Raw genomic sequence first — 25,422 nt, 5'->3', positions numbered from 1 at the left:
AAAAAGAAGCGTAGGTCTCACCGAGATTTCGAATCGGATCGCTGAATACAGAGTGTAACGTGTCAACCATTCCACAATGCGACCGCACTTTCCGACGCCGGGAATCGAACCCGGGCCTCCTGGGTGAGAGCCAGGTATCCTAGCCACTAGACCACGCCGGAACACGACGACGAGGAGCAAGAGGGCGTTCTAGGCATTATGCGTCGTAAAAGGGAAACAAAAGTACCAAAAAGAAGCGTAGGTCTCACCGAGATTTCGAATAGGATCGCTGAATACAGAGTGTAACGTGTCAACCATTCCACAATGCGACCGCACTTTCCGACGCCGGGAATCGAGCCCGGGCCTCCTGGGTGAGAGCCAGGTATCCTAGCCACTAGACCACGCCGGAACACGACGACGAGGAGCAAGAGGGCGTTCTAGGCATTATGCGTCGTAAAAGGGAAACAAAAGTACCAAAAAGAAGCGTAGGTCTCACCGAGATTTCGAATCGGATCGCTGAATACAGAGTGTAACGTGTCAACCATTCCACAATGCGACCGCACTTTCCGACGCCGGGAATCGAACCCGGGCCTCCTGGGTGAGAGCCAGGTATCCTAGCCACTAGACCACGCCGGAACACGACGATGAGGAGCAAGAGGGCGTTCTAGGCATTATGCGTCGTAAAAGGGAAACAAAAGTACCAAAAAGAAGCGAAGGTCTCACCGAGATTTCGAATCGGATCGCTGAATACAGAGTGTAACGTGTCAACCATTCCACAATGCGACCGCACTTTCCGACGCCGGGAATCGAACCCGGGCCTCCTGGGTGAGAGCCAGGTATCCTAGCCACTAGACCACGCCGGAACACGACGATGAGGAGCAAGAGGGCGTTCTAGGCATTATGCGTCGTAAAAGGGAAACAAAAGTACCAAAAAGAAGCGTAGGTCTCACCGAGATTTCGATTCGGATCGCTGAATACGGAGTGTAACGTGCCAACCATTCCGCAATGCGACTGCACTTTCCGACGCCGGGAATCGAACCCGGGCCTCCTGGGTGAGAGCCAGGTACCCAAGCCACTAGACCACGCCGGAACACAACGATGAGGAGCAAGAGGGCCCTTTGTAACACATCCCAAAAATAAACCCCTTCCCAGCAATGCAAAAAAACATGGTCTATTGTTTCGGGCTGTTTACAATAAAGAAAGAGCTACCACTTGACGCGCAGGGAATTCGTTATTTAAGCACAGACAATGAGGATGGGGTACCATTTGATCTCATAATGCTCTTGAGCCTCCACAGTATATGGCGCTCCAGAATGGCAGGCTATTATTGTGACAAAGACGCACGACCTGCCCGAATTTATTTTCGGGAAAGAATGGACTGCTTTCTGGCCATCCAGAAAACAGCTGCGGAGCCTCCCGAGTGGCTCTCGAGGCTAGAGCCGCTCTGTATGCTTCGTGAATTTTAGTATGACGAAGCCAGACTCATGATGGCTGACCACGACAGTGTCGTATGTACATAGCGTTTTGTGTGTTTTTTGTTGAGTGTTTTTTGTGTAAATGTTATGGGTCAGGCAATAAAGAAAAAAAAATGAGCAGCAAGAGGGCGTTCTAGGCATTATGCGTCGTAAAAGGGAAACAAAAGTACCAAAAAGAAGCGTAGGTCTCACCGAGATTTCGAATCGGATCGCTGAATACAGAGTGTAACGTGTCAACCATTCCACAATGCGACCGCACTTTCCGACGCCGGGAATCGAACCCGGGCCTCCTGGGTGAGAGCCAGGTATCATAGCCACTAGACCACGCCGGAACACGACGGTGAGGAGCAAGAGGGCGTTCTAGGCATTATGCGTCGTAAAATGGAAACAAAAGTACCAAAAAGAAGCGTAGGTCTCACCGAGATTTCGAATCGGATCGCTGAATACAGAGTGTAACGTGTCAACCATTCCACAATGCGACCGCACTTTCCGACGCCGGGAATCGAACCCGGGCCTCCTGGGTGAGAGCCAGGTATCCTAGCCACTAGACCACGCCGGAACACGACGGTGAGGAGCAAGAGGGCGTTCTAGGCATTATGCGTCGTAAAAGGGAAACAAAAGTACCAAAAAGAAGCGTAGGTCTCACCGAGATTTCGAATCGGATCACTGAATACAGAGTGTAACGTGTCAATTATTCCACAATGCGACCGCACTTTCCGACGCCGGGAATCGAACCCGGGCCTCCTGGGTGAGAGCCAGGTATCCTAGCCACTAGACCACGCCGGAACACGACGATGAGGAGCAAGAGGGCGTTCTAGGCATTATGCGTCGTAAAAGGGAAACAAAAGTACCAAAAAGAAGCGTAGGTCTCACCGAGATTTCGAATCGGATCACTGAATACAGAGTGTAACGTGTCAATTATTCCACAATGCGACCGCACTTTCCGACGCCGGGAATCGAACCCGGGCCTCCTGGGTGAGAGCCAGGTATCCTAGCCACTAGACCACGCCGGAACACGACGGTGAGGAGCAAGAGGGCGTTCTAGGCATTATGCGTCGTAAAAGGGAAACAAAAGTACCAAAAAGAAGCGTAGGTCTCACCGAGATTTCGAATCGGATCACTGAATACAGAGTGTAACGTGTCAATTATTCCACAATGCGACCGCACTTTCCGACGCCGGGAATCGAACCCGGGCCTCCTGGGTGAGAGCCAGGTATCCTAGCCACTAGACCACGCCGGAACACGACGGTGAGGAGCAAGAGGGCGTTCTAGGCATTATGCGTCGTAAAATGGAAACAAAAGTACCAAAAAGAAGCGTAGGTCTCACCGAGATTTCGAATCGGATCACTGAATACAGAGTGTAACGTGTCAATTATTCCACAATGCGACCGCACTTTCCGACGCCGGGAATCGAACCCGGGCCTCCTGGGTGAGAGCCAGGTATCCTAGCCACTAGACCATGCCGGAACACGACGGTGAGGAGCAAGAGGGCGTTCTAGGCATTATGCGTCGTAAAAGGGAAACAAAAGTACCAAAAAGAAGCGTAGGTCTCACCGAGATTTCGAATCGGATCACTGAATACAGAGTGTAACGTGTCAATTATTCCACAATGCGACCGCACTTTCCGACGCCGGGAATCGAACCCGGGCCTCCTGGGTGAGAGCCAGGTATCCTAGCCACTAGACCACGCCGGAACACGACGATGAGGAGCAAGAGGGCGTTCTAGGCATTATGCGTCGTAAAAGGGAAACAAAAGTACCAAAAAGAAGCGTAGGTCTCACCGAGATTTCGAATCGGATCGCTGAATACAGAGTGTAACGTGTCAACCATTCCACAATGCGACCGCACTTTCCGACGCCGGGAATCGAACCCGGGCCTCCTGGGTGAGAGCCAGGTATCCTAGCCACTAGACCACGCCGGAACACGACGACGAGGAGCAAGAGGGCGTTCTAGGCATTATGCGTCGTAAAAGGGAAACAAAAGTACCAAAAAGAAGCGTAGGTCTCACCGAGATATCGAATAGGATCGCTGAATACAGAGTGTAACGTGTCAACCATTCCACAATGCGACCGCACTTTCCGACGCCGGGAATCGAGCCCGGGCCTCCTGGGTGAGAGCCAGGTATCCTAGCCACTAGACCACGCCGGAACACGACGACGAGGAGCAAGAGGGCGTTCTAGGCATTATGCGTCGTAAAAGGGAAACAAAAGTACCAAAAAGAAGCGTAGGTCTCACCGAGATTTCGAATATGATCGCTGAATACAGAGTGTAACGTGTCAACCATTCCACAATGCGACCGCACTTTCCGACGCCGGGAATCGAACCCGGGCCTCCTGGGTGAGAGCCAGGTATCCTAGCCACTAGACCACGCCGGAACACGACGATGAGGAGCAAGAGGGCGTTCTAGGCATTATGCGTCGTAAAAGGGAAACAAAAGTACCAAAAAGAAGCGAAGGTCTCACCGAGATTTCGAATCGGATCGCTGAATACAGAGTGTAACGTGTCAACCATTCCACAATGCGACCGCACTTTCCGACGCCGGGAATCGAACCCGGGCCTCCTGGGTGAGAGCCAGGTATCCTAGCCACTAGACCACGCCGGAACACGACGATGAGGAGCAAGAGGGCGTTCTAGGCATTATGCGTCGTAAAAGGGAAACAAAAGTACCAAAAAGAAGCGTAGGTCTCACCGAGATTTCGATTCGGATCGCTGAATACGGAGTGTAACGTGCGAACCATTCCGCAATGCGACTGCACTTTCCGACGCCGGGAATCGAACCCGGGCCTCCTGGGTGAGAGCCAGGTACCCAAGCCACTAGACCACGCCGGAACACAACGATGAGGAGCAAGAGGGCCCTTTGTAACACATCCCAAAAATAAACCCCTTCCCAGCAATGCAAAAAAACATGGTCTATTGTTTCGGGCTGTTTACAATAAAGAAAGAGCTACCACTTGACGCGCAGGGAATTCGTTATTTAAGCACAGACAATGAGGATGGGGTACCATTTGATCTCATAATGCTCTTGAGCCTCCACAGTATATGGCGCTCCAGAATGGCAGGCTATTATTGTGACAAAGACGCACGACCTGCCCGAATTTATTTTCGGGAAAGAATGGACTGCTTTCTGGCCATCCAGAAAACAGCTGCGGAGCCTCCCGAGTGGCTCTCGAGGCTAGAGCCGCTCTGTATGCTTCGTGAATTTTAGTATGACGAAGCCAGACTCATGATGGCTGACCACGACAGTGTCGTATGTACATAGCGTTTTGTGTGTTTTTTGTTGAGTGTTTTTTGTGTAAATGTTATGGGTCAGGCAATAAAGAAAAAAAAATGAGCAGCAAGAGGGCGTTCTAGGCATTATGCGTCGTAAAAGGGAAACAAAAGTACCAAAATGAAGCGTAGGTCTCACCGAGATTTCGAATCGGATCGCTGAATACAGAGTGTAACGTGTCAACCATTCCACAATGAGACCGCACTTTCCGACGCCGGGAATCAAACCCGGGCCTCCTGGGTGAGAGCCAGGTATCCTAGCCACTAGAAAACGCCTTTTTTTTTTCCTTTATTGCCGGTATTTTGACCCATATGAAAAGAAAACACATATTCATACACAAGCATTAAAACACAATCAACATCTTTGTTAAAACAACGGCCGCCCAGCTTGTGCGGTCACGCTCATACTAAAATTCCTTCATCGCCAATAATAACTCAACACGTGATAGCCACTCTGGACTACATTCCAGCATCTTTTTCTCCTGAACAAAGTTGCTTATGCTTTCTTTGAAATATTGACGTGCCGGCCTTGCATCGAGATCGGCGTGCCTTACTGCCATTCTGCATTTCCAAATACTGTGTAGGGCTATTAGCATGGTCAAATCAAATGGGGTACCGTCATCACTTTCAATTGGCAAGTAGCGAATTCCGTACCCATCAAGCGGAAATTCTTTTTTGATTGTGCGCTGAAGCACATCCCAAAGGAACACAGCATCCCAGCATTCAAGGAACACATGCTCAATTGTCTCCTCTTTTCTGCATATTATACAGTGAGTACCCCAGGGAACAAAAAAACCTTTTTCAGCCATCCACGGTTTGACAGTCAGAGTTCCAGTGTGTAATTTAAAAAAGAAAGTCTGAACACCAGACGGGACTAACATTGCCTTAACACGCTTTAGTACCTTGTTACCTATACCTTCCCTGTAAAGGGACCGATATAAAGGCACGGGGAGAACCACACTACAGAGGTCTTTATACAGTTTTTTCCGGTTGACTTCACTCAGGTATTGGAGTGAAAACCGCGCCGTCAAAAACCTACATGAAACCACACCTTCGCGTAGAAAACCATGCACTCCACCGGGCATACTGCCAGCAGAGACAACCATATTAGGCAAGTGCTTCCCCAGGCGAAGTTGACAGACTGTGTAGAAACGGGTGCTTAACGTCCCGAAGAAATAAATACCGATTGACAACCTGTCTCAAAAACAAATGTGACAAACTGAGTCCTCCATTTCGAACTCGTAGAAATAAATTGGTGCGGCTTGATCTTTCCCAGGAAGATGCCCACACGAACACTGCAAACACCCGATGAAATTTTTGGATATGAACCCTGGAGCAATGCAAGACTTGAAGGACATACCAAAGTTTGCTCACTAAAAATATGTTGCAAATTGTGGCTCTCGAGAACATTGACCAATTCCAGCCATTCCATTTATTCACTCTTTCCCTCATTTTATCCACTTCACTCCTCCAGTAGGCCTCGCTGTCTTTGTAACACTCAAGAGGAACTCCCAAGTATTTAACAGGAGTCGTAGTAAAACTCATGTTGGCAAAAGTGTCTGGGGCCTCCGGCCAATCCTCGTGCCAGAATCCCAGGCACTTACTCCAGTTTACCGCGCTGCCACTGGCCGCACAAAAACTTTTAACACACTTAACAGCCTGTGTTACACTGTCGTAATCATTACAAAACATGGCTATATCATCCGCATAAGCCAACAGTCGGACTTCTAACTGATGTAGTTTAAAACCGCGCATACAATCGCTCTGTATCACGCTCAAACAAAATGACTCTATATACAAACAAAACAACAGTGGCGAAAGAGGGCAACCCTGGCGCACCGAGCGTTTGACTGGAATGCGTGAAACCACAACCTTGTTGACAATTAGACTTGTCGTGCAATCCTGGTACGCTATGGCGACCCCGCCTCGAATAATTCTACCCACATTCACATGATCTAGAATGCACAGAAGAATTTCATGAGGCACCCTATCGAAAGCTTTCTCCGGATCAATTTGGATCATTGCCACTTGTGTGCCCATTGCGTCGCAGCACTCAAGGATACTACGCGCTACATGTATATTTGAGAAAATAGATCGGCCTTTAATACCGCACGTTTGATGCGGCCCCACCAGGTCAGTAATGACTGTCTGCAATCGCTTAGCCAAAATTTTCATCATTATCTTATAGTCTCCATTTGTGAGGCAAATTGGACGGTAAGAAGTTACACTTCGCAATACAGAGGGGTCTTCTGATTTCGGTATAAGAACAGTGTGGGAGGGTGTGAAGGAAGGCGGCAGTACATTGAGATCGAATGCCTCATTATAGACAGCAGCTAAAACTGGTGAAATAATTCTTTTTAGACGTTTATAAAAGGCTGAGGTCAGACCATCCGGGCCCGGAGACTTCCCCGGCTGCAAGCTTTCAATAGCGTTTTTCACCTCCTCTACTGAGATAGCTGCCTCCAATAGTTCCTTCGTACTGTCGTCTAGGCTGGGCATCAACAAAAGGAAGTCCTTCTTGAAACGATCAATGTCAACTGAGCAGTTGGCAAATAACCCACTGTAGTGCTCGAAGAAAGCGCGCTCAATATCTTCTGCTGTGTCACTAACTTTTCCACCAACTTCAATTTCCAGTATCTGATTGCGCCGCGCGTGCCACTTTTCTGCGCCCAACGCTCTTTTTGATGGAACTTCCCCCGCTATCAGCTTTTCACCTCTCGCTCGCACCAGAGCACCGTGGTATCTTTCGATGTCGAACTGTTCTATTTTATGCTTTAGTGCGCGAATATCGTCCATGAACATGCCGGGTCTACTACACTCTTCACTGATCAATTTTTCCAAGTTTCTGCGCATCGTTTTTTCCTCTGCCCCCTTTTGTCTGCGTATAGCGCTCGCCCGCTCCAATGCTTTCATTATAACTGTCTGCTTGAAGTTCTCCCATTTTTCTCTGCACGTCGTATTACCCATATGTTTCATTGCATCAACTTGCGTCGTCACGTCTGCCATAAAAATTTCATCATCCAGTAATTTTGAATTCAATTTCCATAACTGCCACTCGAAGCTTCTTTTCCTTTCTTTCGTGCTTGCTACTAGAAAACTGACTAAGCAGTGATCAGTAAATGAAACAGCGCTCACTCGGTACTCCTTGCAAAAGGGTACCAAATCAAGGCTTACGTATGCTCTATCCAAACGAGCGTGGCTCGAAGCCTGAAAATGGGTGTACAGTGTATTTCTTCCACCACCAAGGCATTCAGCCACATCCGCCAAACTACTGTTCCCTATTATTTCATTTAGGGCAGTCGTGCTTGCATCCTTGTACGGTCGGGTGCTAGTTTTGTCCCGGGATGAAAGAACGCAGTTGAAATCACCAATAAGAATGACCAACCTATTACACTGGGTATACTGTTTTAGCTGTTCAAAAAACCTGCACCTTTCCCCAGCAACAGTCGGCGCATACAAACAGATTACACGCCACTCCAAGGACGATAACAAGAAATCACATACAATAAACCGTCCTGACGTGCATGACGTGACGGCTTCTATTTTAGCTCCTAGACTATGTCGGACCAACAATGCGCAGCCTGAAGAATATCCCACGGAATGGCTCACAATAGCACAGTATCGCGCTACGAATTGCTGCACCATGCCCCCGGTTTCCACGTCGCCCTCGACTTTCGTCTCCTGCACTGCTAGAATGTCAAGGTCAAAGTCGCTTAACAGGCGGTACAGTTGACTCTGCTTCCTCCTTGAGGCAAGCCCTCGGAGATTTAATGTTGCCACGCGAATGGACTTTTCCATAGTCATCATAGCAAGGTGGGAAAGAAAACCGGGGGCATGGCGCTTACCTCACAACTGTGGTTTGATCCGGAGTGTGCTAGCACAGGGCGGTCCTCACGGCGGCATAGGCGGCGTTTCCGCCGTCTTGCGCGCCGCCGAAGTGTTCGGCAGCGGTCGAAATGAAGGACGCCGTCCATAAGTCGTCTTGGCTGGCGGCTCGTCCACAGCAACGACACTAAGCTCCTTCTCATTTTCGCCTGCGTCGTGAGGTCGCTTTGCAGCGGCACTAATACTGTCGCTGTCCATCACGGTGACTGGTGCCGGCTCGGTGGGTGGTTTCTCGCTTCCTCCGGGAGAGGGGTGGCCCGTAGTGCTTGCCTCATCCTTCTCGTTCCCGCCTTCTGCGTCGTCATGTCGCCGCTTGTCTGCGGGTTTATCTCCGCCGTCAATTAGTTGTTCCCCTTGAAAGTTCGACGATGCACCTTGCGTAACCAGGTTACGGCTCGTCCTTGCTGTTTCCTCTGAGTCTTCCTCGTCCATCAGGTGGTCCGATATGTCGTTTGCCTGCACTGGTCCGGCTACGCTGGCGTACGTCTTTGCGCAATCAGCATCGACGTGGCCGAAACGACGACAACGACTACAGCGCGGCACTTTGCAGTCGCGACGAATGTGCCCGGTGCTCTTGCAGCGCAGACACAGAGGAGCGCGGCCCGGCACAACAACAAGAGTGAGCTCTCCGGCTATCTTGAGCTGATGCGGAATATCGTCTATTTTGACGTCGGCATGCAATTTTAGTCCAACTGTACGAGTCGTCGACCCTTTTTCAGTGACACCGAGCGCCCGCCACTTCTCCCGGGTCACTTCTAACACCTTCCCGTAGGGCGACAGTGCCACGCGAACGTCTTCGTCGGTAACGCCATGCAGCAACCAGTGCAGCTTTACACGAACCTCTCGGTTATTCGGATCAATGAGCAAACATGGGCGATCCTTTACCTTCACGTCGACGGCCAAAAGAAGCTTCTGAGCAGCATCAGCAGTTGTCATTGTCACAGCCCACACGTGGTTCATTTGATACGCCCCCAACGCCACAACGTCGGGAAGCGCACCAAGGTTGGCCAAAGTGTCCCGGTAGTCTTCAACACGATAGGGCCGGGCTCTTGGATCGCCGTGCATGAAAACGGTGTTGGCGACGATGCGTCCGGATGGCAGATTGGGCAGAATAACCTGATAATCTTCGGCAGTAGCCGCAAAAAACCTGTTACCGCGGCCCGACTGGGCCGCTGAAACCGCTCCGACGGAGCTCATGATAACGCGTTCGTCACGCTCGGTGGCCGGAAGTCGATAACCGCCACTAGACCACGACGGAACACGACGATGAGGAGCAAGAGGGCGTTCTAGGCATTATGCGTCGTAAAAGGGAAACAAAAGTACCAAAAAGAAGCGTAGGTCTCACCGATATTTCGAATCGGATCGCTGAATACAGAGTGTAACTTGTCAACCATTCCACAATGCGACCGCACTTTCCGACGCCGGGAATCGAGCCCGGGCCTCCTGGGTGAGAGCCAGGTATCCTAGCCACTAGACCACGCCGGAACACGACGATAGGAGCAAGAGGGCGTTCTAGGCATTATGCGTCGTAAAAGGGAAACAAAAGTACCAAAAAGAAGCGTAGGTCTCACCGATATTTCGAATCGGATCGCTGAATACAGAGTGTAACTTGTCAACCATTCCACAATGCGACCGCACTTTCCGACGCCGGGAATCGAACCCGGGCCTCCTGGGTGAGAGCCAGGTATCCTAGCCACTAGACCACGCCGGAACACGACGACGAGGAGCAAGAGGGCGTTCTAGGCATTATGCGTCGTAAAAGGGAAACAAAAGTACCAAAAAGAAGCGTAGGTCTCACCGATATTTCGAATCGGATCGCTGAATACAGAGTGTAACTTGACAACCATTCCACAATGCGACCGCACTTTCCGACGCCGGGAATCGAGCCCGGGCCTCCTGGGTGAGAGCCAGGTATCCTAGCCACTAGACCACGCCGGAACACGACGATAGGAGCAAGAGGGCGTTCTAGGCATTATGCGTCGTAAAAGGGAAACAAAAGTACCAAAAAGAAGCGTAGGTCTCACCGAGATTTCGAATCGGATCGCTGAATACAGAGTGTAACGTGTCAACCATTCCACAATGAGACCGCACTTTCCGACGCCGGGAAACGAACCCGGGCCTCCTGGGTGAGAGCCAGGTATCCTAGCCACTAGACCACGCCGGAACACGACGATAGGAGCAAGAGGGCGTTCTAGGCATTATGCGTCGTAAAAGGGAAACAAAAGTACCAAAAAGAAGCGTAGTTAGTACTCACCGATATTCCGAATCGGATCGCTGAATACAGAGTGTAACGTGTCAACCATTCCACAATGCGACCGCACTTTCCGACGCCGGGAATCGAACCCGGGCCTCCTGGGTGAGAGCCAGGTATCCTAGCCACTAGACCACGCCGGAACACGACGATAGGAGCAAGAGGGCGTTCTAGGCATTATGCGTCGTAAAAGGGAAACAAAAGTACCAAAAAGAAGCGTAGGTCTCACCGAGATTTCGAATCGGATCGCTGAATACAGAGTGTAACGTGTCAACCATTCCACAATGAGACCGCACTTTCCGACGCCGGGAATCAAACCCGGGCCGCCTGGGTGAGAGCCAGGTATCCTAGCCACTAGACCACGCCGGAACACGACGATAGGAGCAAGAGGGCGTTCTAGGCATTATGCGTCGTAAAAGGGAAACAAAAGTACCAAAAAGAAGCGTAGTACTCACCGATATTCCGAATCGGATCGCTGAATACAGAGTGTAACGTGTCAACCATTCCACAATGCGACCGCACTTTCCGACGCCGGGAAACGAACCCGGGCCTCCTGGGTGAGAGCCAGGTATCCTAGCCACTAGACCACGCCGGAACACGACGATAGGAGCAAGAGGGCGTTCTAGGCATTATGCGTCGTAAAAGGGAAACAAAAGTACCAAAAAGAAGCGTAGGTCTCACCGAGATTTCGAATCGGATCGCTGAATACAGAGTGTAACGTGTCAACCATTCCACAATGAGACCGCACTTTCCGACGCCGGGAATCAAACCCGGGCCGCCTGGGTGAGAGCCAGGTATCCTAGCCACTAGACCACGCCGGAACACGACGATAGGAGCAAGAGGGCGTTCTAGGCATTATGCGTCGTAAAAGGGAAACAAAAGTACCAAAAAGAAGCGTAGTACTCACCGATATTCCGAATCGGATCGCTGAATACAGAGTGTAACGTGTCAACCATTCCACAATGCGACCGCACTTTCCGACGCCGGGAATCGAACCCGGGCCTCCTGGGTGAGAGCCAGGTATCCTAGCCACTAGACCACGCCGGAACACGACGATAGGAGCAAGAGGGCGTTCTAGGCATTATGCGTCGTAAAAGGGAAACAAAAGTACCGAAAAGAAGCGTAGGCCTCACGGAGATTTCGAATCAGATCGCTGAATACAGAGTATAACGTGTCAACCATTCCACAATGCGACCGCACTTCCCGACGCCGGGAATCGAGCCCGGGCCTCCTGGGTGAGAGCCAGGTATCCTAGCCACTAGACCACGCCGGATTTTTTTTCTTTATTGCCGGTAAACAATACATACGCAGAAATAAAAATCTCCAGCCACACTTTGGCCGAGACAATGGTTAAAACATTTTCATATTAATCAGTTCATCCATAACTGCCACCCAGTCCGGCGGCTGGGGTTGACTGCGGTGAACATCTCTCAGGAAAACTGCACTTTCTATAAAGTTTTCTCTCACTGGTCGCACATTTGCGTCGGCGTGCCTGGCCGCCATTCTCGTTTTCCAGATGCTGTGGAGGCCCAGTAGCATAAACATGTCGTAAGGAACCTCCTCACTTTCTATAGGTAGAAACCGGATGCCATAAGGAGTTACAGGTAGTTCTTTCTTCAATGTTCTTTGCAAGATGTCCCAGTGGAAAACCGGGTCCCAGCAGTCGATAAACACATGTTCGATGGTCTCGGGTTTTTTGCAGAGTATGCAGTCGGTGGTCCAGGGCACAAAAATGCCTTTATCGTTTATCCATGTTTTCACCGGAAGGGTACCGGTATGAAGTTTAAAGAAAAAGGATTTGACAGTCGGTCTTACCGGCATCTTCTTAACTCGCTTTAACACATCTTTGCCTGGGCCTCCGCAGCAAAATGAACGGTATAATGGAGCAGGTATAAATATATCTAGCAAATCTTTGTACAGTTTTTTCCTGGGTACAGCAGATAGATACTGTGTAGAAAAGTGAGCGCTCAAAGTGCGAAAGGCTGCCACAACTTCACGCAAAAAACCTGTTACAGCACGATTCGTGGCCGGGTAACTGGACACAACAAATTCCGGCAACACGTTGCCTAAGCGCACCTGCAACATTGTGCGCAACAAGGGATCGGTTTGATCACGTAGAAACAAAAATCTTGAGACAACTTGCTTCAGAAACAAATTAGAAAGACCAAGGCCGCCCCTTTTGACCGGAAGGAACAGATTAACTCGACTTGTTCGCTCCCAATTTGAGCTCCAAATAAAGACAGCAAACACTCTATGCAGCTTCTGCAGGTTTGCTCGGGTAATGAGCACGAACTGCAATATATACCAAATTCTGGCTATTAAAAATACATTGCACACACTTGCGCGCGCGAGAACAGAAAGGTCACGTCCTTTCCAGCCATCCGCTTTTCTCCTTGCACTCTGCGTTATCTCACCCCACAACTCCGCACTGCTTTTATAGTGCTCCAAGGGTACCCCCAAGTACTTCGCAGGGGGGGCGGTCGTCCATTTCATGTTAGCAAACACGGCAGGTGTGCTGTCCCAATCACCGTGCCAAAAACCTATGCACTTATCCCAGTTAATTTCGGACCCAGTCTTTTTGCAATATTCCCCCGCAACTTTCACAACTTCTTTAACGCTTTCTTGATCCGCGCAAAAAACAGCAATATCATCAGCGTAAGCAAGCACTTTTACTTGCGCCGACAGAAGAGTGAAACCGCAGATCCCATCATTGTGCAACAGTGATAACAGAAAAGGCTCAAGGTAGATCGCAAAGAGCAAAGGCGAGAGCGGGCAACCCTGCCTGACCGAATAACACACAGGTACAGGTTCAGTCAGCTGTTTGTTCACTATAATTCGGGTAACACAGTTGTCGTACGCCATCAGTACACCTTGTATTATCACAGAGCCGACGTTGGCATATTCTAGAATGGCGAAAAGAATGTCGTGCGACACTCGATCGAAGGCCTTTGCAAGGTCAAGCTGTATCATGGCAACTCGGCCCCCGAAGGCATCGCAGCATTCAAGAACAGTTCTAGCAATGTGCACATTTGTTCCAATGGTGCGACCTTTAATACCGCACGTTTGGTGGGGCCCTACAAAGTCCTTTATGACCTTTTGCAGTCTGTTGGCAAGAATCTTCATAAACACTTTATAGTCAACGTTGGTTAGGCTTATCGGCCGATAAGCCCCAACGGACAGAAGTTTAGCCTGGTCCCCACTCTTGGGTATTAAAACCACGTGTGCTGTTTTAAATGATGGTGGCATTTTCTTTGTCTCATAAATTTCGGTGAAGACGCAGTGGAGAGCTTGGGTGAGTTCGGCTTTGAACTTCTTATAAAATTCACTACCTAAGCCGTCAGGACCGGGAGATTTTCCGGCACTCAGCTCTTCGATTGCTCTTCCCACTTCGCTTACGCGGATTGGTACCTCCAGCCTTGTTTTATATCGTCTCCTAGTTTTGGCATACGGGACAAGAACGTGTTTGCAAACCCCTCTTCTTCAAGCCGTCGCCGCCCAAGCAATTCCCGATACTGCTCAACAAACGCCAACTGAATCACTTTGCTATCATTCGTTACCTCGTTTCTGTACCTGATTTGTCTTACTTCGTTCTGAGTCGCGTACTTCTTTTCGTCACTAAGCGAGCGTTTAGTAGGTACTTGGTCAAGCCAGAGACGTTCAGAACGGGCCCGTATCATGGCAGCTGTATACTCGTCTTTTTCGATAATCTCAAGTTTACTTTTTGTATCTCGTATTTCTTATATCTTCCCGGCTGGGAACTTTCCAGGCTTACGAGCAAGTCAAGTTGGCAATGTAGTTCTTTTCTTTAACACGTTTATCGTGGCATATGATGCTTGCCCTTTCAATCGCGTTTATTTTCACTTGCTCTTTGAAATCTTCCCACCTAATTACCCAGTTCCCAGGCTCTGCTGATAGCAATGCTTTAATGCGTTCATTAACTTTAATGTCAAAGCGTTCATCCTCGAGTAACTGTGCGTTAAACTTCCACAGGTCCCACGAGAAACGAGATTTCTTGTCTTTGTTCCCCAGGGCAAACGTAACTAAGCTGTGGTCGGTAAAAGACATGTGTTTTACCTCGTAGCTATTGCACAAAGGAATCAGATCAAGCGACACATACGCTCCGTCAAGTCTCGCGTGACTTTCACCCTGGAAGCGAGTAAAATGCGGCGCTACCGAAAGAACTTTAGCGACATCATCTAAACCATTTTCTTGCACAATCGAAGTCTTTTTGTAATTCTATCCTCTGCTTTACAAACGCAGTTAAAGTCGCCCAAAAGCACAATTAACCGCTCACAGCACACATATTGTTCAACGCGCTCAAAAAATTCCTTGCGCTCGTTCTCCCTGTTAGGAGCATACACGCATATGACTCTCCATAGCAAATTGCAATAAAAAAAAATCCACTACAACCAAACGGCCAGTTTGACACACAGTTAAACTCTGCTCGACAATCCCCAGAGAATTCTTAATAAATACAACACAACCGCCCGATGTGCCAGAAGAATGGCACACACAAACATTGTAGCGTGCCGTAAAAGGCTGCACCATAAGGTCCGCCTGTTCCTGTCTTTCGACTTTCGTCTCCTGTACGGCTATTATGTCTAGGTTATTATCAACGAACAGCCGGCTTAGTTGGTACTGACGCTTCTTGGAAGCCAGTCCCCTGACATTAATTGTTGCAATGCGCAACGCTCTAAGAGGTGTAGAAGCCATCTAGTTCAGGCACAGGAGCCATATGGTGCATACCTCGGGACACAAGGCGACGGTGCGGGTGACTTGCCTAGTCTGAGGTGCTCGATGGGTGCGGTGCCGGTAATCCAAAGTCTCTTGCACAAGTGCCTCTTCCGTATGGACTGGAAAATCAGCCCATGCAGTCCGTCACCAAAAAAGGCGATCTCACGCCCACAGAAACCACTCACAGGGCACTCACTCCAACTAAGGCGGCGGCTTAGCCGCCGCTCGTTGATCGGCCTGTACATTCGGCCCCGGTTTCAACGTCGGTCGCCTGACACCAACAGTCTTCTGCGGCGGCTCGTCGCCTTCGCTCACTTTGGGCTCTCCATTCGCACTGTGCTCGTGCGGTCGCTTCCCTGCTTGGTTGCTGGTTGATGCATGTGACACTTCCATGCTGTCACCATGCTGGGGAACGACGGGAGCTGACGCCCCACTGCTCAAGACTTCGTCCGTTGGCGCCTAGACTTCTGCAGGCTGCGCTACCTGTTGCTGCCGCTTACTGCTGGGCTCCTCTACGCTTGTGGATATCTCCGTAGGGGGCACAGCAGGGGCCTTCTCCACGCTGTCCCCTGCCTCTGCTGCAGCGTCTTCCGCGTCAGCCTCGTCCATGACAAGTTCGGACGAAATGTCAGTGTTGACTGAGACGGCAGCACTCGCGTACGTGCGTACGCCGCTGCTTTCTTCATGCCCGTAGCGACGACAGGCGCCGCATCGTTGAACCTTGCACTCACGGCGAATGTGTCCAGTACCGTGGCAGCGCAGACACAGCGGAGCTCTGCCCGGTACAACCACGAGAGCCAGCTCACCGCCAACCCTGACTTCGTGAGGGAGGTCTTCCAGCTTCATGCCAGGATTCATTTTCAATAAAACCAAGCGTGTCGTCGACCCCTTGCTGGCGACACCCTGGACGCGCCACCGCTCCTTGGTGACTTCGCTCACCTTGCCGTACGGAGCAAAGGCTACCCTCACGTCTTCGTCGGGCACGTTGTGCAGCAGCCAGTGCAGCTTGACGCGGACGTCCTAGTTTGCCGGGTCGATGACGAGAGAGCGGCAGTCCTTGACTTTCAGTGCGCCGGCAGAAAGAATTTTCGTCACCGCCTCAGCACTCGCGAAAGTAACAGCCCATACATGGCTCATGCGATACGCCCCCAAGGCGATAACCTCGGGGAGCAGCATCAGCTGAGCCAGCGCATCCCTGAAATCTTCGACCCGATAAGGACGGGCCCGCACGTCAGCGTGCAAAAAAACTGTGTTCAATACAACACGTCCTGTAGGAAGGGTAGGCAGAATCACCTGATACTCTTCATCCGAGGCAAAAGCCCTGTTTCCACGGCCAGACATGACCGCTGTAGCTGCTCCAACGGAGCCCGTCATCGCACGTCCGTCACGCTCGGTGTCCGGAAGTCGAATCTCCACTAGACCACGCCGGAACACGACAAGGTGGAGCAAGAGGGCGTTCTAGGCATTATGAGTCGTAACAAGGAAAAAAAAGGAAGAAGCCAAGAAATAAGCTCAGGTCTCACCAAGATTTGAACTCGGATCGCTGGATTCAGAGTCCAGACTGCTAACAGTTAGACCATGAGACCACACTTTCCGACGCCGGGAATCGAACCCGGGAATCGAACCCGGGCCTCCTGGGTGAAAGCCAGATATCCTAGCCACTAAACCACGCCGGAACACGGTAAAGGGGAACAGGAGGGCGTTCTAGGCATTATGAGTCGTAACAAGGAAAAAAAAGGAAGAAGCCAAAAAATAAGCTCAGGTCTCACCGAGATTTGAACTCGGATCGCTGGATTCAGAGTCCAGACTGCTAACAGTTAGACCATGAGACCACACTTTCCGACGCCGGGAATCGAACCCGGGAATCGAACCCGGGCCTCCTGGGTGAAAGCCAGATATCCTAGCCACTAAACCACGCCGGAACACGGTAAAGGGGAACAGGAGGGCGTTCTAGGCATTATGAGTCGTAACAAGGAAAAAAAAGGAAGAAGCCAAAAAATAAGCTCAGGTCTCACCGAGATTTGAACTCGGATCGCTGGATTCAGAGTCCAGACTGCTAACAGTTAGACCATGAGACCACACTTTCCGACGCCGGGAATCGAACCCGGGCCTCCTGGGTGAAAGCCAGATATCCTAGCCACTAAACCACGCCGGAACACGGTAAAGGGGAACAAGAGGGCGTTCTAGTCATTATGAGTCGTAACAAGGAAAAAAAAAGGAAGAAGCCAAGAAATAAGCTCAGGTCTCACCGAGATTTGAACTCGGATCGCTGGATTCAGAGTCCAGACTGCTACCAGTTAGACCATGAGACCACACTTTCCGACGCCGGGAATCGAACCCGGGCCTCCTGGGTGAAAGCCAGATATCCTAGCCACTAAACCACGCTGGAACACGGTAAAGGGGAACAAGAGGGCGTTCTAGGCATTATGAGTCGTAACAAGGAAAAAAAAAAGGAAGAAGCCAAGAAATAAGCTCAGGTCTCACCGAGATTTGAACTCGGATCGCTGGATTCAGAGTCCAGACTGTTAACAGTTAGACCATGAGACCACACTTTCCGACGCCGGGAATCAAACCCGGGCCTCCTGGGTGAAAGCCAGATATCCTAGCCACTAGACCACACCGGAACACGACAAGGTGGAGCAAGAGGGCGTTCTAGGCATTATGAGTCGTAACAAGGAAAAAAAAGGAAGAAGCCAAGAAATAAGCTCAGGTCTCACCGAGATTTGAACTCGGATCGCTGGATTCAGAGTCCAGACTGCTAACAGTTAGACCATGAGACCACACTTTCCGACGCCGGGAATCGAACCCGGGCCTCCTGGGTGAAAGCCAGATATCCTAGCCACTAGACCACACCGGAACACGACAAGGTGGAGCAAGAGGGCGTTCTAGGCATTATGAGTCGTAACAAGGAAAAAAAAAGGAAGAAGCCAAGAAATAAGCTCACGTCTTACCGAGATTTGAACTCGGATCACCGGATTCAGAATTCCGAGTGCTAACCCTTACACCATGAGACCACCACAATAAATAACACAATAGTAGCCTAAAACCTGCATTGGTTAGGCATTGTCAGGTTAAAATTCTCTGAGATGTGTCATAGGTTCCAAATTTGACAACCACTCAGGAGCGCATGATGCTGTTTGTATTACCTCGCATAACTTGTGCATGTTTTCACGAAAATAGATTCGAGCTGGCCTCGCGTCCGGGTCACAGTGGTACCCCGCCATTCGAGAGAGCCATATGCTGCGAAGGCCCACGAGCAGAACAAGGTCTTCTGGTAAGCCAGCTTCGTTCTCTGTAGGCAGAAACCTGAATCGTTGGGGGTTCAGCGGTAATTCTTTCTTTAGCGTCCTTTGCAGGACATCCCAGAAATAAACCGGTTGCTTGCATATTAGGCAAAGTGATTCCCACGGAAGAAAGAGCTCCTTAGGTTGTTGAAATGATTTCACACTCAAAGTTCCTGTGTGCAGCTTGAAAAAAAAGGTTTTTGTCCCCGACGGCACATGCATATTTTTAACCCGTTTATGGACGTCACTGCCTGGGCCTGCAGAGTATAAGGCTCTGTACATAGGTTCCGCGAAAACGGTTTCACATAGCTTCTTATATAATGTTTTCATCTTAACATTGCTTAAAAATTCTACTGAAAAACGGGCGGTGAAAAAACCAACACTGAGGACAATGTCTCTTAAAAACCCTGAAGTTCCTCCCGTCATTTGTTGTGTTGCGACAACAAACTCCTGCAAAGCACGCCCGAGTCTTACTTGGAACATGGTGCGAAGAAAGGGATCTTTAATATCGCTGAAAAACAAGAACCTTTTTACGAGTTGGCGTAAAAACAAATGCCCGAGTCCATGTCCGCCTTGATGCCCCGGAAAATATTAGTCCGGCTACACCTCTCCGAACTTGAGGCCCAAATAAAAATGCGAAAACACGATGCAGCTTTTGCACATTCAACCGAGAACAAATCAAAACTTACATCACATACCACAGCTTACTTATGAAAAAAAGATTGCAAACTGTGGCTCTTGAAAAAATAGACAAATGGGTGCTTTTCCATGTTGCTGCCCTCTACCGAGTTTCCTTCGCTTGCTCTCGCCAAAAGGCTATGAATCTTGATAAAACTCCAACGGAACGCCAATGTACTTAACGGGTGTTGTCACCCATGAGACGTCGGCAAAAGTGTCTGTGGTTGATGGCCAATCTCTGTGCCAGAAACCAACACACTTCCTCCAGTTCACCAAACTTCCGGTAACTGTGCTAAAGTGCTTTGCAACGTCGACCGTGTGACTTATGCTGCTCTGATCGAGACAAAAAACAGCGACGTCGTCAGCATATGCAAGCAACTTCACTTCCACTGCCTGCACTCGGAAGCCATGAATTGAATCATTTTCAATTATTTATAAACACAGTACTTCAATATATATACAAAACAACAGAGGGCTGAGGGGGCAGCCTTGGCGCACCGAACGTTGTACGCTTATGGGGGCCCCCAACTTCTTATTTACAATTAATCTTGTATGCAGTTACGGTACGCCATGGCAGCTCCCTCACAAATTACAGGCCCTACATTACTGTGGTCTAGAATACAAAACAAAAGTTGATGAGACATACTACAGTCAAACGCTTTCTCGAGGTCGAGGTGGAGGACTGCCACACGGTCATACGTGGCATCACAGCACTCCAGTATGCACTTCGCTTTGTGGATGTTATGACCGATGGAGCGCCCTTTTATTCCGCATGTTTGGTGTGAGCCAACTAATGCCCCTATTACAGTTTGTAAGCTGGCCGCTAGCATCTTCATGTATATCTTGTAATCAACATTTGTCAAAGCAATCGGCCTGTAAGATTACATCTGTCTTAATTTTTCCGTCTGCTCGGTTTTCGGAATCAGTACGGTGTGAGATGACGTGTACGATGCGGGAAGTGAATCTAATTCATAAGCTTCGTTGAACACGGCGCATAGTATTGGTACTAAATCGTTCTTAAATGTTTTGTAAAACGCCGCGCTTAGACCATCAGATCCCGGCGACTTTCCAGCGTTTAGTTTATCTAGGGCCCGTTCTACTTCTGCTTAACTAATCGCCCGCTCTAATCTTTTTTTGTCTTCGTCGGCTACGCGAGGCATAGCCTCCAAAAAATCTTTGAACCGTGCCACGTCTACTCGATGCTGGGCAAAAAGCTTTTGATAGTGATAAAAAAAAAGCTTGCGCGATACTATCGTTGTCACAGTTCGGCCCCCACTCTCGACTTCTACTACGTGATTTCGCCGTGCGCGCGCTCTTTCTATTCCAGGGCTCGTTTTGTGGGCGTCTCACATGTAGCAAATTCTTCGGCTCTCGCGCGCACAAGCGCGCTTCGATAGCGGTTTTCTTCGAGCACTTCTATCTTCTACTTGATTTTTTCTAGTATCATCTAAGAACATACCCGGTGATTTACACTCTTCAGCAAGTAATTTTTCAAACAAGGTCCTTAATTCTGCTTCGCGTAACTTTTCTTGGTATTTTATACAGCTAGCTCTGTCGATGGATTTTATTTTAAATTGTTTGCAAATTCCCCTTACGTCCCACATTCGTGTATGCCCTCGCAAGTTACTTTATTTACTTCTTTTACCATCTCAGTGAATGTTTCATCCCGTAACAGCTGATTATTTAATTTCCATAAGTTCCACTGAAATACGCTAGATCGTTTTTTAAATCCTATACTACACTGCACCATGCAGTGATCTGAGAAAATCAAGGGCACGACATCGTAACTATGGCATTTTGGGACCAGATCTAAAAATACATAGACTACCAAGACGGGCATGACTACTGCGTTGAAAATGCGTAAACTTAACATTACGCGTACCTTCCATAGATTCAGCCACGTCCTCCAAGGCAAAACGATCTGTTAAACGGCACAAAACCTCGGTACTTCCATCCCGGTGGGAACGTGTTCTGGTTTTGTCAGCAGCATTCAACACGCAATTAGAATCGCCCAGAAAAACTACCTGTTTTTCAGTGCTTAGGTATCGCTGGATACTTTCAAAAAACAGAACTGGATCCTCCAGCATATTGGGCGCATAAATGCAAATGAATCTCTATTCAACACTCGAAAAAGAAAAGTCCACCACAACACATACTCCATACAACACATACAGCACCACAATACTCGGTGGCAAAACTTTTGCCACCGAGTATTCTAAATGGTCTTCTAGAAGATCATCTGAGGACCCTACCTACAGATATAGCAATAGCCACTGATGCATCGCAATGCAATGAAAAAGCAGGTGTAGGAATATTTTGCTCGCATTTAGACTGGTCCTTTTCTCCGCGCCTTCCAGATTTCACCCCTATTTTTCAAGCAGAGTTTCTAGCAGTTGTACTTGCTCTACGCAAGCTAGACCCCTCTATTACAGCAGTTGCAGTAATTACAGATTCTTTATCTTTGTGTTCGTCCCTCGCTGCACAGGTTGACGGTCCCATTTTATCAACTTTCTTATCCCTACTTCCTCCGCATTTGAACCTTGTTCATTTAGTATGGGTTCCCGGCCACAGCAGTGTGACAGTAAATGAGATTGCTGACAATCTCGCAAAGGCTTCCCTCAGCGGCCCCGTGTTGCCAATCATCCCGGCTACAGCCTATATTACGGCATCTAGATTTCGGCGACGTGCGTTTTTAAGCACGCAAGGCACAGCGCTTTTAACATCGACGGATTATGAGCACCTTAAATATTATTGGAACAGGAAAATTTGTTGCTCTCGGCAGCTTGAAGTATCTCTGACGAGGCTGCGCTGCCGCATCCCCCTCTAAATTTCTATTTACACAAGTCGGGTTTGGCGCTCTCTCCCCTTTGTGCATTTTGCCGTGAGCCTGAATCTATAGAACATTTTTGGCTGTATTGTCGCCGATTCAACTCTCTGAGAAAAAGGTTGCTGGAGGAGCCCTTGCAGCATCTTGGCCTTAGTTTGAGCAGCCCGCTCTTGCTATCATTTGGCGCCACCACATTTGGGTTCAGCCACAGATCTGTTTGCACCGCTGTTCTAAATTTCCTGATAGAATCTCACCGGCTGCCTTGCTAAGTGTTCCAACCTTTTCTTTTCTATCAATTATTACATTTTGACTAAATCATTAATATTTAATCCCTCTCTTTATTATTATTCTTAAAATTTTAAAATCAAAACACTCATCCCTTTTCTGTTCATGACGGAAAATTCACCGGTGTTGCGCTCCCACGTGCTTTTCCTTTTAACTGCGTTCAGGTGAATAGCCACCCGATTCTTGGCCGATCCCCCAGTGTGGGTATGTACCATCTTTTGATAGGCTAACAACAACAACAACAAATGCGCCTGCACCTCAAGGATCGGCAGTTTTTTAACAGAAATAATACAACCTGCCGATGCGCCATTTGCGTGGCTAACGACTGCGTAATATCTGGACGTGAAACGCTGCACCAAAATCCCGGTCTCTTCGTCCGCTTCCACCTTTGTTTTTTGGATAGCAAGAACATCAATGCCGCTGTCTGTTAAGAGGCGGTAAACTTGGCTCTGCTTCTTTTTACTGGCTAGCCCCCTCGCATTGAGCGTACCCACCGCGAGCGTAAGCGCAGTAGCCATTTTTATGAAGAGTGAAGAGACCGAGAGATCGGTGCTTACCGCTTGCGTCTAGCACGCAGCTAGACGCCGTCACCGCCACCAGAGCCCTCCGTTGCGAGAGACTGGTTCTGCGGCGCGGCCACCTTGCCGTCGACCCGCTTGTCCACCGAGACATTAGGCCGCGGCTTGAAACTGGGCCGCCGCACTTAATTGGGCCGTTTTCGCCGGCGGCTCCTCCACTCTGGTTACTGCCGCCTTGTGTCCATCGCCATCGGTCTGCTCGTGGGGTCGCTTAGCTGGTGCGTTGACGCTAGCCGTGTGTGCGCCGCCCTTGTCTGGGCTATCCATGCTGCTTGATGGTTCGGCGCCCTTGGGTGCCACAGAACTCGCGTTATCATTTGACGTACTTCACTCGGTAGCAGAGATTTCTTTTACTTCTTCCTCTCTAGTTGCGTCGTTGGCCTTGGCGTCACCGCTGCCCGGTATCGAAGTGTCCGCCATTGATTGCTCCTTTTCGGCAGACTCGGTGCCTTTCGCCGCATCCTCTGCCTCAACGGCGTCCATGGTCAAATCAGCCGAATCGTCCCTGAATCCAGGCCCTGTAGCTGTCGCGTACGTACGAACGCACTCATCATTGTGGCCGAACCGCCGGCATTTCGTGCACCGGGGCGGGGCACCTTGCACTCTCGGCAGACGTGTCCTGTGCCGCGGCAACGCAGGCATTGCATTGGGCGCCAAGGCGCGACAACCAGGGCCAATTCACCGCCGACGCGTACCTGATGAGGCAGGTCGTCCACATTCGTACCAGGTTTCATTTTCAGAAGAATGGTTCTTGTTGTCGAGCCCTTCTCCTTGACCCCTTGGACGTGCCAACGCTCCCGCGTCACCTCCGTCACCTTCCCGTACGCCGCGAAAGCCGTTCGGACATCTTCATCGGGTACGCCGTGCAGCAGCCAGTGAAGCCGCAACTTTAGCTGCTGGTCCGAGTTCGGGGTCGAGGATTAGACAGCGGCGGTCTTTCACCTTGAGCTCCTTCAGCGCAACTAATTTCTTCGCACCATCCGCAGAGCCGAACGTAACCGCCCAGACGTGGTTGATATGGTACGCCCCCAACGCCACCACGTCGGGCAGCGCGCCAACGTTGGCGAGAGCATCCCTGAAGTCTTCGACTCTGCATGGCCGCATTCGCACGTCAGCGTGCAAAAAAAAACGACGTTGAGAACAACACGTCCTGTACCTGTAGTCAAAGTCGAAAGAATAATCTGGTAATCTTCAGCATGTTCCATCATGTTGCCGCGGCCCATTACATCATGAGACCACACTTTCCGACGCCGGGAATCAAACCCGGGCCTCCTGGGTGAAAGCCAGATATCCTAGCCACTAGATCACGCCGGAATACGAGGCAGCTGGTGCCAGCGGACGCAAAAGCGGGTCTCAAGGCATCATACGTGGCAAAAAGAGCATGCGCTGGTCGCACCGAGATTTCAACTCCGATCGTTGTATTCAAAGTCCAGAGTGCTAGCCATTATATCATCACACCATGAAAGTCATGTATCTAGCTGGTGGGCCACGTCTGTTTTTTTTTCTTTATTGCCAGGCTTCAGGTATCGCCTGAGTCGCTTTGGGACGTTAAACTTCAATAAACCAACCAACCATTTGCAATTACACGCATCGCAAATAGGCATATGAAATCTTAATTCCGTCTAGTATCACTCGATTAGTGTGCTCAAGGACACTAAATAAAACTTCGTGCGTCGCTCGCATTTCGTAGAACAAGCTGCAGCATAGCAATACGACCTTCAAAGGCATCACAACACTCCCAGGACGTTAGGGGCAGCGTGGATGTTTGTGTATATGGCACGGCCTTTGATGCCGCAAGTTTTGGTATGGGCCTACCAAAATAGTAATTGCAATCTGTAGTCTATTTGCTAAAACCTTAGTGAAGACTTTGTAGTCTATGCTGGCTAGGCTAATTGGGTGGTGCGACCCCACCAGCAGTCGTGGTTGATGATCATCAGTTTTGGTTAGTTATATTGAGTTTAATGAAGCAAAAGCAACGAAGGCTATGATGCACCAAACACAGCGCTAGAGTGTTTTTGTTAAAGGTGAAGCTTTTGATACCTATAGTTTGTTAAAAACACTGACTTCCTTGAGAAAATTAAAAATGCATGACAAATCGACAAGTGCTTGATCAGCTAAAAGCAACATGGGATGTAATGGGATGTATTCATTTAAAATGTTGTAAAATACTTTTCCTAAT

General features: G+C 49.5%; 1 protein-coding gene and 32 non-coding genes across 33 annotated transcripts in view; all 33 read right to left on the bottom strand.

The window, feature by feature from the left end:
• The window catches only part of LOC144115823 (uncharacterized), a 43,227-nt gene extending 33,424 nt beyond the window's left edge, over window positions 1–9,803 (bottom strand). The window contains exon 1 of the mRNA XM_077650326.1: window positions 8,792–9,803. Within this exon, the coding sequence (XP_077506452.1) occupies window positions 8,792–9,803 (1,012 nt within the window). The remainder of the gene's footprint in view (window positions 1–8,791) is intronic.
• On the bottom strand, window positions 90–161 carry TRNAE-CUC (transfer RNA glutamic acid (anticodon CUC)). The gene has a single exon. It is a non-coding gene; the product is annotated as a tRNA-Glu (tRNA).
• TRNAE-CUC (transfer RNA glutamic acid (anticodon CUC)) lies at window positions 317–388 on the bottom strand. Its single transcript has one exon. It is a non-coding gene; the product is annotated as a tRNA-Glu (tRNA).
• Window positions 544–615, bottom strand: TRNAE-CUC (transfer RNA glutamic acid (anticodon CUC)). Its single transcript has one exon. It is a non-coding gene; the product is annotated as a tRNA-Glu (tRNA).
• On the bottom strand, window positions 771–842 carry TRNAE-CUC (transfer RNA glutamic acid (anticodon CUC)). The gene has a single exon. It is a non-coding gene; the product is annotated as a tRNA-Glu (tRNA).
• Window positions 998–1,069, bottom strand: TRNAE-CUC (transfer RNA glutamic acid (anticodon CUC)). Its single transcript has one exon. It is a non-coding gene; the product is annotated as a tRNA-Glu (tRNA).
• On the bottom strand, window positions 1,715–1,786 carry TRNAE-CUC (transfer RNA glutamic acid (anticodon CUC)). The gene has a single exon. It is a non-coding gene; the product is annotated as a tRNA-Glu (tRNA).
• On the bottom strand, window positions 1,942–2,013 carry TRNAE-CUC (transfer RNA glutamic acid (anticodon CUC)). Its single transcript has one exon. It is a non-coding gene; the product is annotated as a tRNA-Glu (tRNA).
• TRNAE-CUC (transfer RNA glutamic acid (anticodon CUC)) lies at window positions 2,169–2,240 on the bottom strand. The gene has a single exon. It is a non-coding gene; the product is annotated as a tRNA-Glu (tRNA).
• On the bottom strand, window positions 2,396–2,467 carry TRNAE-CUC (transfer RNA glutamic acid (anticodon CUC)). Its single transcript has one exon. It is a non-coding gene; the product is annotated as a tRNA-Glu (tRNA).
• TRNAE-CUC (transfer RNA glutamic acid (anticodon CUC)) lies at window positions 2,623–2,694 on the bottom strand. The gene has a single exon. It is a non-coding gene; the product is annotated as a tRNA-Glu (tRNA).
• TRNAE-CUC (transfer RNA glutamic acid (anticodon CUC)) lies at window positions 2,850–2,921 on the bottom strand. The gene has a single exon. It is a non-coding gene; the product is annotated as a tRNA-Glu (tRNA).
• On the bottom strand, window positions 3,077–3,148 carry TRNAE-CUC (transfer RNA glutamic acid (anticodon CUC)). The gene has a single exon. It is a non-coding gene; the product is annotated as a tRNA-Glu (tRNA).
• TRNAE-CUC (transfer RNA glutamic acid (anticodon CUC)) lies at window positions 3,304–3,375 on the bottom strand. Its single transcript has one exon. It is a non-coding gene; the product is annotated as a tRNA-Glu (tRNA).
• Window positions 3,531–3,602, bottom strand: TRNAE-CUC (transfer RNA glutamic acid (anticodon CUC)). The gene has a single exon. It is a non-coding gene; the product is annotated as a tRNA-Glu (tRNA).
• TRNAE-CUC (transfer RNA glutamic acid (anticodon CUC)) lies at window positions 3,758–3,829 on the bottom strand. The gene has a single exon. It is a non-coding gene; the product is annotated as a tRNA-Glu (tRNA).
• On the bottom strand, window positions 3,985–4,056 carry TRNAE-CUC (transfer RNA glutamic acid (anticodon CUC)). Its single transcript has one exon. It is a non-coding gene; the product is annotated as a tRNA-Glu (tRNA).
• Window positions 4,212–4,283, bottom strand: TRNAE-CUC (transfer RNA glutamic acid (anticodon CUC)). The gene has a single exon. It is a non-coding gene; the product is annotated as a tRNA-Glu (tRNA).
• A 216-nt stretch (window positions 9,804–10,019) lies between the features above and the next one.
• TRNAE-CUC (transfer RNA glutamic acid (anticodon CUC)) lies at window positions 10,020–10,091 on the bottom strand. Its single transcript has one exon. It is a non-coding gene; the product is annotated as a tRNA-Glu (tRNA).
• A 154-nt stretch (window positions 10,092–10,245) lies between these two features.
• Window positions 10,246–10,317, bottom strand: TRNAE-CUC (transfer RNA glutamic acid (anticodon CUC)). The gene has a single exon. It is a non-coding gene; the product is annotated as a tRNA-Glu (tRNA).
• A 155-nt stretch (window positions 10,318–10,472) lies between these two features.
• Window positions 10,473–10,544, bottom strand: TRNAE-CUC (transfer RNA glutamic acid (anticodon CUC)). Its single transcript has one exon. It is a non-coding gene; the product is annotated as a tRNA-Glu (tRNA).
• A 154-nt stretch (window positions 10,545–10,698) lies between these two features.
• TRNAE-CUC (transfer RNA glutamic acid (anticodon CUC)) lies at window positions 10,699–10,770 on the bottom strand. Its single transcript has one exon. It is a non-coding gene; the product is annotated as a tRNA-Glu (tRNA).
• Window positions 10,771–10,928: 158 nt separating this feature from the next.
• On the bottom strand, window positions 10,929–11,000 carry TRNAE-CUC (transfer RNA glutamic acid (anticodon CUC)). The gene has a single exon. It is a non-coding gene; the product is annotated as a tRNA-Glu (tRNA).
• Window positions 11,001–11,154: 154 nt separating this feature from the next.
• On the bottom strand, window positions 11,155–11,226 carry TRNAE-CUC (transfer RNA glutamic acid (anticodon CUC)). The gene has a single exon. It is a non-coding gene; the product is annotated as a tRNA-Glu (tRNA).
• Window positions 11,227–11,380: 154 nt separating this feature from the next.
• TRNAE-CUC (transfer RNA glutamic acid (anticodon CUC)) lies at window positions 11,381–11,452 on the bottom strand. Its single transcript has one exon. It is a non-coding gene; the product is annotated as a tRNA-Glu (tRNA).
• Window positions 11,453–11,606: 154 nt separating this feature from the next.
• On the bottom strand, window positions 11,607–11,678 carry TRNAE-CUC (transfer RNA glutamic acid (anticodon CUC)). The gene has a single exon. It is a non-coding gene; the product is annotated as a tRNA-Glu (tRNA).
• A 154-nt stretch (window positions 11,679–11,832) lies between these two features.
• On the bottom strand, window positions 11,833–11,904 carry TRNAE-CUC (transfer RNA glutamic acid (anticodon CUC)). Its single transcript has one exon. It is a non-coding gene; the product is annotated as a tRNA-Glu (tRNA).
• Window positions 11,905–12,057: 153 nt separating this feature from the next.
• Window positions 12,058–12,130, bottom strand: TRNAE-CUC (transfer RNA glutamic acid (anticodon CUC)). The gene has a single exon. It is a non-coding gene; the product is annotated as a tRNA-Glu (tRNA).
• Window positions 12,131–17,674: 5,544 nt separating this feature from the next.
• Window positions 17,675–17,746, bottom strand: TRNAE-UUC (transfer RNA glutamic acid (anticodon UUC)). The gene has a single exon. It is a non-coding gene; the product is annotated as a tRNA-Glu (tRNA).
• Window positions 17,747–17,908: 162 nt separating this feature from the next.
• On the bottom strand, window positions 17,909–17,980 carry TRNAE-UUC (transfer RNA glutamic acid (anticodon UUC)). The gene has a single exon. It is a non-coding gene; the product is annotated as a tRNA-Glu (tRNA).
• Window positions 17,981–18,143: 163 nt separating this feature from the next.
• TRNAE-UUC (transfer RNA glutamic acid (anticodon UUC)) lies at window positions 18,144–18,215 on the bottom strand. Its single transcript has one exon. It is a non-coding gene; the product is annotated as a tRNA-Glu (tRNA).
• Window positions 18,216–18,376: 161 nt separating this feature from the next.
• On the bottom strand, window positions 18,377–18,448 carry TRNAE-UUC (transfer RNA glutamic acid (anticodon UUC)). Its single transcript has one exon. It is a non-coding gene; the product is annotated as a tRNA-Glu (tRNA).
• A 6,037-nt stretch (window positions 18,449–24,485) lies between these two features.
• On the bottom strand, window positions 24,486–24,557 carry TRNAE-UUC (transfer RNA glutamic acid (anticodon UUC)). The gene has a single exon. It is a non-coding gene; the product is annotated as a tRNA-Glu (tRNA).
• Window positions 24,558–25,422: the final 865 nt, after the last annotated feature.

This window comes from Amblyomma americanum, chromosome 1 (genome assembly GCF_052857255.1).
Source record: "Amblyomma americanum isolate KBUSLIRL-KWMA chromosome 1, ASM5285725v1, whole genome shotgun sequence".
Classification (NCBI taxonomy): domain Eukaryota; kingdom Metazoa; phylum Arthropoda; class Arachnida; order Ixodida; family Ixodidae; genus Amblyomma; species Amblyomma americanum.
Note: the sequence above shows the minus strand (reverse complement) of the source record. Positions and strands in the feature narration are given on the sequence as shown.